This window comes from Otolemur garnettii, unplaced genomic scaffold (assembly GCF_000181295.1).
Source record: "Otolemur garnettii isolate 467f Iridium unplaced genomic scaffold, OtoGar3 scaffold00093, whole genome shotgun sequence".
NCBI classification, from domain to species: domain Eukaryota; kingdom Metazoa; phylum Chordata; class Mammalia; order Primates; family Galagidae; genus Otolemur; species Otolemur garnettii.
In genome coordinates, this window is record NW_003852488.1 from 6883574 (window position 1) to 6895534 (window position 11961).

At 36.1% G+C, this 11961-nt stretch overlaps 1 protein-coding gene across 1 annotated transcript in view; it reads right to left on the bottom strand.

Annotated features, from left to right (window-relative positions):
* Positions 1 to 11961, bottom strand: part of SCLT1 (sodium channel and clathrin linker 1) — a 162204-nt gene that overhangs the window by 66244 nt on the left and 83999 nt on the right. The window contains exons 11-12 of the mRNA XM_023516581.1: positions 10069 to 10160; positions 4145 to 4322 (exon numbers count right to left, since the gene is read on the bottom strand). Coding sequence (XP_023372349.1) covers positions 4145 to 4322; positions 10069 to 10160 — 270 coding nt within the window. The remainder of the gene's footprint in view (positions 1 to 4144; positions 4323 to 10068; positions 10161 to 11961) is intronic.

Genomic DNA, 11961 nt, shown 5'->3' on the forward strand with positions numbered 1-11961 from the left:
GGCACAATCACAGCTCACTGCAGCCTGGAACTCCAGGTCTCAAGCCATCCTCCCACCCCAGTCTCCTGTAGGTGTATGCCCATAGCACCTAGCTAATTTTTTTCATATTTTTGAAGTAACAGGGTCTTGTTTTGTTTTCTAGGCTAGTCTCAAACTCTTGGCCTTAAGTAATCCTGACTTGGTCTCCCCTACACTGGGATTATAGGCATGGGCAACTGTGCCCAGCAGCCACTTGTCGCTTTCTTTAAAGGAAGCATCTTATTCTCAACTTCTTGGACATCTCCACTGAAAGAACTTCCATAAATCATGAATGGTATTTATTTCTCCTAACCTTCTTACCCATCCTTGTCCTAATGACAAACTTGTCTTTTTCTCTGGTATCTATTTTGGCCAGCGTGTCTTCTTCTTCTTCTTCGTCTTTTTTTTTTTTAATTTTAGACAGTCTTAAGCTTTGTTACCCTCGGTAGAGTGCTGTGCTATGCCATGGAGTCATAACTCACATCAACCTCAAACTCCTGTGCTTAAGTGATCCTTTTGCTTCAGCCTCCTAAGTAACTGGGACTACAGGAATCTGCCACAATCTGCCATCCGCCTGGCAATTTTTTTATAAACAGGGTCACACTCTTGCTCAGGCTGGTCTTCAACTCCTGAGCTTATGTGATCTACCTGCCTCGCCTTCCCAGAGTGCTGAGATTATGGGCGTAAGACATCATGCCCAACCCTCAGCCAGTTTTTCTATCACTCTTCTAACCTCTATAGTTGGAAATCTTAGAACCATTTTTGAATTTCCTTCTCCTTCAAGTCCCCATATAAAGCATATCACCAAATCTAGTATTATAACCTTGGAAAAATCTCTTGGGTTTCCTTTTTTTCCCATTATTTGGTATTAGTCAAATTATGTCCCTCATTACCTCACATCTTCATGATTACAGACACTGCTTATTTTGTCTCTGTTGTTTCTATCTATCCAATAATTTTCATCTCTTACTAAAAACTATTGCTATAATCCCAGTCCTTTTGTCAGTTGCCCTCTATTTCTTTGCTTCCCTGTAGAGCAAAACTCTAAAATTTGTTCATTGACACTTTTCCTCCCTTTTTTTCTTACACTCCCTTTAACTCATGTTTTTCTCACCATAATCTCCATATTGAGATCATGTACTTATCTTACTTATTAACAGCACTTGAGAAAACTGATCACTGTCTTCTTGTTTTACTTTATTTGGTAGTAAGCATGTCTCAGTATTGATTTTCCCTCTATCTCCCTGATCATTCCTTTTCAGTCTGCATTGCTCAATCTTTTTCTCCTGAACCTATTAATACTGACTACCCAAGATCAATTCTTGGTCCTCGTCTCTATTTGTCCTTCCCTTGGTGGGCTAATCAAATCTTATGGGTTTTATGTTTGTTTGTTTGGTTTTGAGACAGGTTGCCCAGGCTAGAGTGTCACGGGGTCAGCCTAGCTCAAGGCAACCTTAAATTTCTGGGTTCAAGTTATCCTCTTGCCTCAGCCTTCCAAGTAACTGGGACTACTGGAGCCCAAGACAAGGCCTGGCTCATTTTTCTACTTTTTTTTTTTTTAGTGGCGATGGGGTCCTGCTCTTGCTCAGGCTGATCTTGAACTCCTACCAGGGATCCTCAAACTTTTTAAATAGGGGGCCAGTTCACTGTCCCTCAGACTGTTGGAGGGCCAGACTGCGGGCCCCAGGACAAGTTGGCTGCTAAGCAGGACAGGTACTGGCGGCAAAAATACCTGGTGGGCTGGATAAATGTCCTTGGCAGGCCGCATGTGGCCTGTGCGCCGCACTTTGAGGACCCCTCAAGTGATCCTCTTGCCTCAGCATCCCAGAATGCTAGGATTATAGGTGTGAGCCCCTGTACCTACCCCAAATCTCAGTTTTAAGTATCATTTATGTGCTGACAATCCCAAATTTATATCCCTAATTCAAACATGTTTCTGGGCTCAGACCTCCACTTAGACCAGATTAAGTGCCTTTTAAAATCAACACATAATACATGGCCCTGTGTTTTCATCAGCCATCTTCTTTGTTTTTTAAAATTTTAAAATAAGACCTAATCTTGCTTTCTCACCCAGGCTGGAGTGCAGTGGCACAATCATAGCTCATTATAGCCTTGAACACCTGTGCTCAAGCAATCCTCCCACTTCAGCCTTCCAAGTGGCAAAGACTACATGCATGAGTCACCATGCCCAGCTAATTTTTAAACTTTTTATTTTACTTTTTGTAAATTTTAAAATCTTAAAATTTTTCTGTAGAGACAGTGTCACATTGTGTTTGTTGCCCAGGCTTGTCTCTAATCCCTGGCCTCAGACAATTCTCCTGCTTCAGCCTCCCAAGGTGCTGGGAGTACAGGTGGTACCCCAGCACCTGGTAGAATTATTTTAAAATAAATTTCCTCCAGGTTAAATAAGTACACGAGTGAGAAGTAACAGCTGTTCTGATGTTAACAATTGTGATGGGGAGACTAGGTCAGTGAAGAAAAGGAAACTCTGCTAGGCTGTGGGTCCTACTTATTTGTGTGATTGGTTGAGAGAACTCTTGACTTTGAACAAGGAACTGAAGATAAGAACCTTTTATCTATTAGCATGAGTCCAGGGGGAGCTTAACACAGGGCTGTATGTATTACAACTATAGATAGCTTCCATACTTTGTTAGGGTATGTTAACTCAGGACTTGAGTGAGAAGATCTGGGAGATAGGTTGTCCATTATGTTCTACACAAGATGTTTATTTTTTATTTTATTAATTTATTTTTTGGGAGTCTCAGTGAGTTACGCTGGGTAAAGTACTGTGGCGTCACACAAGCTCACAACAACCTCAAACTCCAGGGCTCAAGCAATCCTATTTGCCTCAGCCTCCCAAGTAGTTGGGACTATAGGCGCCTGCCACAGCGCCTGGATAGTTAATGCCTGGCTAGTTTTTTTTTCTGTTTGTACTAGAGACAAAGTCTCAGATCTCGGTCAGGCTGGTCTTGAGCTCCTGAGCTCAAGCAATCCACCCAACTTGGCCTCTCAGAGTGCTAGGATTACAGGCCTGAGTCATCGTACCTGGCCAGAAAATGTTCATTTTTAATGACTTGATAAGAGTGCTTGTACAACTAGGCTTCAGAGGGTACAGATAAACAATTTTGCCTGTCCTTCATTTTTTCTAGCTAACTTAGATGTTTAGAATAATTCTCAAGTATATCTCAATAATTGTCTATGGTCATTCTAAAAAGTAGTATTCTGATCACAGACAGAATTATTAGTTGAAAGGCATGATAAGCATCTTAGCTTTCCCACAGTTCCAATTTAGATAAATATTTCTTTTTTAATTTCTTATTAGTATCTTAATATCCAACTTATAGCATGCTCTGTTTTTAGTTCTCTTGGAAAACTCTCTACCATGTAGAAAGGAAACATAAATAAAACAAAATATTTCCTTTGTACCCCTCACATTTCCCAGCATAGTACTCTGCATACACTAATTATTCAATGATTGTTGATAAATGAAATAATGAATTAATGAGTATTACATAAAGGAGGCAGCAACATTAAAAACAAATCTATTTTGTGACTTAAAAACTATATGCTGCTCATATTGAAATTGTGTAAGACAAAAAATATAGGGTGATATACCATCGGCATCACAACTATTGGAGGGCTAAATGAAAGAAGAGCAACATTCATGCATTAAAAAGGACCTTTATAAAAAAAGAACAGTGACATGAAAACTCCAGTTCATAAACTTTTAAAGTCAATTAAGGTTCTGCTTTAGTAGAGTGATTGTATAGATGATGAAGAGGAAATAAAGATATAAGATTCATCTGATTCAGTTGAATAGAGTATACGTGTAAAATACTGTAATAGATTTTTTAAAAGTATGAGATTATATGAGATGAAGATTAGTTACACAGGTACTGGGAATATAAGAAAATCTGATGTTTATATGTTAGTTTTGGAAGAGGATTGACATTTTACCATATTTTGTGATATTTAGATTTATCATGTAAGAAAATAACATGTCTAGTACTGGAGAGACTAATAGTTTCATTTTTATGCATTTATTCTGCCACTATTGATTCCCTATTAGTTTACATGGGGGAATGTTTAACATTTCATTCCTAAACATGTTTACAAGATTTTTTACCTGATTTTTTTGAAGGTTAGCTTCTTCTAAGAGTTGCATACTATTTCGGGCTCTTGTAATAGCCTCAAATTTCTCATTTTCTAATTCATTACACGTTGCCTGTAGGTCTCTGGTATGTTTTTCCAGGTGTGTTTTTTCTGCTCTTAATTGGTTGGCCTCTTGGATTTCCACACATAATCTAGAAATTAATCATCACATTGTGAAAGTTAAATATTTTTAAAGGGAAGGAGAAAAATAAGATATTTACTGAGCAACTATTATAGGACAGGCATTTTATAAGTCTTATACAGTACAAGTAACTTTTTGCATGTACCATTTCATTTGATCCTCACCATAGTTCTCTAAAGTAAGTTTTATTATCTCCATTTTAAAGAACAGCCATACTGAGAGAGGTAAAGCATTTGATTGAGGTCACATAGCTAAAGAGCAGGGGGTTGAGACTGAGGCTGAATATTGTGAGTCTAACTATGTTACACTTGGTATGATGTCACACTGTATTACATAGTTACATGGCAATGTTATAAGCAAATCCTTAAGAAATGAGTTGTTCTATACGTTTATATGGTCTTTCTTTTCTTTTTCTTTTTTGCTTGGCTCCCCATTCCTCTCTCTCTATCTCAGGCAACAGATGTTAATTTAGATACAATAATGTATATCTTTAAATATTTTTCTCCATGTTCATATAATCTCACACACATGTGCACACACATATATACGTGTATATACACATAAAAATGAATACAAATAAATACACAGTATATATACAGCTTTTCATAGGACTTTTTTTGTGTTATAAAAATTAAAACATTGTATAAACTCTTTTCTGTACTCGCTTGTCTCATTCAGTAATATCCTATAGAAAAGTCTGATGGCTATAACTTCATTTCACTGTTAATCTACATTTGCCTGACTACTACAGAGTTTAAGCATAAACTCTTACATGGATTTCGCTTTTTGAGTTTCCTCTTCATCTCCTCTGCACATATTTCCTGATCAGTTGTTTACCTTATTCATCCCTTTATAAGAACTCTGAGTATCAGAGGTATTAACTCTCTTCTGTCCTTTATGCTTGCAGATATTTTTCCAAACCTACTGTTTCCCTGTTGTCTACTGACTCGATTTCGGGGATATTTACCACACTAACAATCTGATACAGCTAAACTTGATAATTTTTTTCAATTTTTTTTATTTTAGTTTTTATAAAGATGGTCTCCTTCATCCATAGATTATTATTATTGTTATTATTTTATATATATGTATTTTTTTTTTGAGACAGCGTCTCAAGGTGTTGTCCTGGGTAGAGTGCCGTAACATCACAGCTCACAGAAACCTCAAACTCTTGGGCTTAAGTGATTCTCTTGCCTCAGCCTCCCAAGTAGCAGGGACCACAGGGGCCCACCACATACCTGGCTATTGTTATTGTTTTGGTGTTTGAATCCGGGCTGGATTGGAACTCACCACCTCTGTTGTACATGGCTGGTGCCCTAGCCACTTGAGCTACAGGCACCCAGCCCATCCATAGATTATTAATGTAATCTCCTAGATTTCCTCAAAAGATTGATACAACTTTATATTTTTACCTTTAAATCTTTAATCCATCTGGAATTTACTTCTGAATATGGTATAAGAGAGGAATCCAATGTAAGTTCCAGATTGATGGCCAGTTGTATGAATACCATTGAAATACTCTTGTTATCATCCCCCAAATACACAAATATCATAATTTACTTATGGATTATCATGTTTTATTGCCCTATTAGCCAAATCTATGCTCAACTCACATTGTTTAAAGTAGCGTTATTCTGATATTCTGATATTTTCCGGTAAGACATACTTCATACTTTTGTTATGTTCAGGCACTTCTTTATTCTAAGTGGTAGGAAAAGAATCATTCTATACACCTTCTCTCCTACTACCTACATCCAAATACTCCTCCTGCCACTGGAGTGGCTTATTTTCTCATGGTTTTGGTACTTGTGATAAAGTTGTGTTTAATCTGTGGGAATTCTGAGCAGCTTAACTTAGAAAAATGTTCAACTTATAAAAATGTTTATTTTAATTTATCATCAAGATGTTGATGATGAAGAGGATTTTACCAGAATATTTAGTCTGCCATTGTGTTATGGACTAGTCTGCACATTTATTATGAACCATTTTGTTCTTCTCCACATCTAGCCCGTGGTACTAAGCTGTCGGTCCACCCATATATTTGCCTCAAACCTTGAGAACAGACATTAGTGGTAAAATACATCTGCTATACCTGGCTTCTGTTCTTCCTATTGGACTTCACCTGAGTCCTGTGCTCCCAGGAAAACAGAGATGGCTAAAAACTCCACCCTTGTTTTCTAACCTCCCCCCAATCCTTTTGTATTCCAGAAAAGAATTAACAGCAAAAAAACAACTCTGCCCTCGCATATTCCAAGATAAGATACACCTCCATCCTTCCTCATAACTCCTCTAAGACTCACGCATGCCTCACTTGATAATCTGCCTATATAGAACCTCAGGCTCCTTCCTTTTCTTTGAAATATTCCTCACTAATGGACATTCTTCATACCGCAATAGCTTGAATAAAATCATCTCCTAAACTATCTCGTATATTTGATCTTTTACAGTACTAAAGAGTCCCTTAAACTATCCAACTAAATATTTAAAGGAAAGAAAATTTTAATTAAATTCTATTTTCAGTTACTTTCATATTACTCCCTTTCAAGCTCTCAAACACATATACACACATACACTCTATTATAGCCCAGTTTTTTAAACTATCTGCCTAGGAAGTAGATATTTGCTGAAGAAAAAGAGAAAGTGATCTGGATTCTAACTGAATGATGTATAAATCTCAATGTATTCTTTAGAAAATATGGGTGAAATTTCAAACATTAATTCAGGTTGATAGTAGACTCACACTGGTGAATAATTCTTTTTCCCTAAGATTTTAAGTAGGTGAATGATGGAAGTTAGAAGGCAGTAGGGGTGATTATACAATATAAGTACAAGATGCCTATCTAACAAGCTGCATTCTAAATTTTTACTTATCTTTTAAAAACCCTGTTTTTAAGTGTATCCATGGGTGAATTTTCCCTACTGAGGATAACGCAAAACAATGTAGTGAACATTTAAATGATATTTATATTTCAGAACATCCCTTGCATTCTTTAAAATAAATAAGTATAATATAGTTTAAAAACTTTTTTGTCAAGTATGGAGATGATTAGATGTCACCAGATACTGATCACCCCGGTACCCCAGAACCTAAAACACTGACAGGTATACAGTATACAGTAGGTGCTCAACATATGTTGAGTAAATAAAGCTTCACCTGTGTATATGGAAGTCCTTCTCAGGAGAGTCTTAAAAGATTTTTTTCTCCTGATAATGCATAGAAAATCATTTCTGGTCACACTGGCATATATTTCAGTCTTCCGCTAGACCTTTTCCCACTACTCTTGTTCAACAGGCATAGGACTAGGAGGTCCAAATGTGCTTTGCATATGCCTCCCTTATCCTGCCCAAAACAAAATTAATAAAAACTATTATAACTTTATTTCAGTTCTTTTATTTTCTTCTCACAATTTATCGATTCCTTCAATGTTCAAACTTATCCCCCTCTATTTTAGTCATGTTAAATCTTACAAGGTAAAACTCTTAGCAGAAAAAAAAGCATTTTAAAGTAGGGGGGGCAGGCATATATTGTCAACTTTATTACAACCAAATCAAATGAAAAAATTTTATTAGAACAAAATAAAATCATAAAGCACATGGAAAATGTCTGTTTCTTATTTTGTATTATTTTAACATGAGCCAATGTAAACACTTAAAGGAGTGCTTTGATAAAAATATAAAAATTACAAATATTGATATATACCCATCAATCTTTTAAAATCATTTTAGGAGCTATGATTTAAAAACTCAATCATTAAAGTGAAATTTGTGGGAAGGGAGATGAAAGAGATGAAGTAAATTTTTATCGTAAGCATAATGGATATCACTAACCCAGGAATACTCAACTGATCTATAAAACAAAATCTCTTTTTAGCACTGTGTTAAAATTACCTCCTTGTTTTAGAAAAGGACAAATATTTATTCTTTCTACCTAATACAAGGTCCACAATCTAGTTTCAAATCATGTCGCTCAGCTTTCACAAAGAAAAGAAATTTTTTAAAAAGAGCATCAAGTGAATCATTTTTACATATCAGTGTCCTACATTCAGTGGTTTGCAACTATGATGGTACTAGCATTTAAGATCCCTGGGGACATTCTGGTGGCTATAATGATAGGAGGTGCAATTAGAATCTAGTACATTTGGTTCCAGGAATGCTAAATATTCTGTAATTATTGGCACAGTTCTCAAACAACTAAGAACTAAGAAGTAAATAACTCAAAAGGCAGAACTGGTGGAAAAAACATGGCACCACCTACTGATCATCATGAGGGCAGAGATCAGTGATTGGAAAAGGGATTTGAAGGGCCACTGGAGGTAAGAATTCCCAAGAACACAAGGAAAGAAGAATACTGGGGAGCAGGAAGCACTAGCTCTCTTGGGCATAATTGGCATATGTCAGAGAAGTCTGTAGTCTGAAGATTTATCTTCAATCTTGTTGGTCTCTCGGGTCTCTCTCTCCTGGGAAACCAACAGGATTGAAGATAAATCTTTAGACTAAAGACTTCTCTGACATATGCCTATTATGCCCAAGAACCAGTCAGCTCTTGGAGCTAATCATTCTTACAAGGTTTATGGTTCATGATTCTCAGGAAACAATTTTTAAAAATAACATTCTTCACCTTTCTTTGACTTGTTTCAATGGTTTATTTCTACTGTAACTGCATTATTTGTAAGAGAATAGTATTACGGAGAAGTTGAGAGAGTAGCAAATTTCCTCTGACACTACTGATTTTAACTTTTTTTTGGAGATAGCGTCTTGCTTTGTTACCCGGGCATGATCATAGCTCAACACCAACCTTAAATGCCTGGGCTCATGTGATCTGCCTCGGACTCCTGAGTAGCTGGTATTACAGGGATACCATCACTCCTGGCTATTTTTCTATTTTTTATAGAGGTAGCATCTCTCTTTGTTGCTTAAGCTGGTCTCAAACTCCTGACCTCAAGCAATTCTCCCACTTCAGTTGCCTAATATGTTAGGCAGGATTACAGGCATGAGTCACTGTGTCTGGCATTTTAACTGGTTTTCAGAAGAAAGACATTAGACTTCTGAAGAAACTAGGTTCACTCCAAAATCTGTGGGGTGACCTCAAGAGAAATAAAAATAAAAGTGGGCTTTGTGCTGCAGTACTTAACACAAAAGCCATGATTATCAAAAGTTTTATTCCATTCCAAAAAAGTACTAGACTAAGTTTGGATCAAATGTTTGGTTCCAAATTTATGATTATAAATTAATATACTTAGTAAGGGTCTAAAAAACTCCTATTAAACAAATTATCTTTAAACATATGTTCAAAGTGTAATAATCTATTAATATAATTTTTTTTTTTTTTGAGACAGAGCCTCAAGCTGTCACCCTGGGTAGAGTGCCATGGCATCACAGCTCACAGCAACCTCCAACTCTTGGGCTCAAGCGAGTCTCCTGCCTCAGCCTCCCAAGTAGCTGGGACTACAGGCGCCCACCACAACACCTAGCTATTTTTTGGTTGCAGCCATCATTATTGTTTGGCGGGCCCGGGCTGGATTCAAACCCACCACCTTAGGTGTAGGTGGCTGGCGCCCTAGCCACTTGAGCCACAGGTGCCGAGCCTATTAATATAATTTTTAATAAATAATATCTATAAAATCAAAATTTAAACCTATGACCATAGTTTTGATTTAGTACTTATAAAATATATATTGAGTAAATATCACAAACTGAAACTCTATTGTGTAACATTTTGAAGTATATTGAAAGGCTAGATGTATTTCACAATTTACCTTGTTTCTAATTGTTTTATACTAGTTTGTAATTGCTGTACACGCCTATCTGATGCTTCCTCTCTTCCTTGGGCAGACATCATATCCTCCTCCTAGAAAATAAAAAAACTAGAAGCTTACTTTGAGTATGTGAAAATTTAGAACACCATCATATAACATAAAAAAGAAAAATAGTTCATGCTATAAAGTTGTTACGCTGCTAGATCTCTAACATGTAAGCTTAAAGAAGCAGTATGACTTTGGAAACAAAGCATTTGTATAACAAAAATGGGGGACTTCAATATTAATCCTATATTAGACAAACAATAATCAAGATAGTTAATGCACATAGGTTTCTGTCAATATTTCAAACTATTAATATTTCTATAGTGTAAGGCTAACAAACCAAGAGAGGGATTTCTATGCAGATAGTGTACATTTAGAACATGTTTCTTAACTATGTTATACTACTTCTCATTATCAAGCAAGATAATCACAGGGTCTCCTTTGATACAGTGTGATGGCTTGAAAATATTAACAGATTTTATTTGTATCATCTTTCTAAAAAAATTTCTTATTCATCCTGTCCTGCCTTCTTTTGTGTTAACAAATGTTCTTTATGATACCATTTTATTTTATTTTTTATTTATTTATTTTTTCTTGAGCCAGAGTCTCACTATGTTACCCTCAGTAGAGTACTGTGGCATCACAGCTCACAGAAACCTCAAACTCTTAGGCTCAAGCCATTCTTTTGCCTCAGCCTCCCAAGTAGCTGGGACTATAGGGGCCCACCACAGTGCCTGGCTATTTTTTTGTTGTTGTTGTTGTTATTGTTGCAGTTGTCATTGTTGTTTAAGCTGGCCTGGGCCAGTTTGGAACCTGCCAGTCTCGGTGTATATGGCGGGTGCCCTACACACTGAGCTATGGTGCTGCCCTGTGATACCATTTAAATTTTTTTTATTTTTTTCAAGATAGGGTCACTATGTTGCCCGGGCTGATCTTGAGCTCCCGAGAGTAAGTGATCCTCCTTCCTCAGTGTCCTGAGTAGCTGGGACTACAGGCATGTACAACTATCTAATTTAATGATGCCATTTAAATTCCTCTATTCCTTCTAGCTGTATTGCTTTGAACTTTTTTTTTTTTAGTGACTGCTGTAGATCTTTAATTTATCTTAATTAATTTAGAATATTTAATTAATTCAGAGAAAACACTGGAATCTTTCAACAATGTATTTCTATGAACTATCCCAGTTCTTAGTGCCACTGTTGTTGTATATTACATCTGAATACTTTACAAATCCATCAAATCTAGCATTATAGGTTCTTCTATAAGCAATCATGTCTTTTAAAGATATTAAAAGAAAAATATGTACATATGTTATTTCATAATTATCATTTCTGTTGCTTTTAATATCTTCCTATATCTGAGTTGCCATCTGGTGTCATTTCTTTTCAGCCTAAAGAATTTCCATCAGAATTTTTTTGAAATACAGGTCTGCTAGGGACAAATTCTCTCATTTTTTACTTGAAATGTAATGCCTTCATTTTTGAAATACAGTTTCTGAATATAGAATTCTTGGTGAGCATTTTTTTTCTTTACCATTTCAATATATTATTCCAGTGTTTTCTACTTCTGCAGTTTCCTGAGAAGTAGGTCATTAATCTTACTATTTTCCTGTTCAGATTATTTTTCTGTTGTTAGTTTCAAGTACTCTCTTTATAATTGATTATCAGGATCATCATGGTGCATTAAAAGTAATTTTGTGTTTATTCTACTTGGAGTTTGCTAAGATTAATGTTTTCCACCAAATTTAGGAGTTTTCAGACAAGATCAGGAGCATTCAGGGTGGTAAGGCCATAGACAGATTTAGAAAGTTTTCAAACACTATTTCTTTTCTTTTCTTTTTTTTTTTTT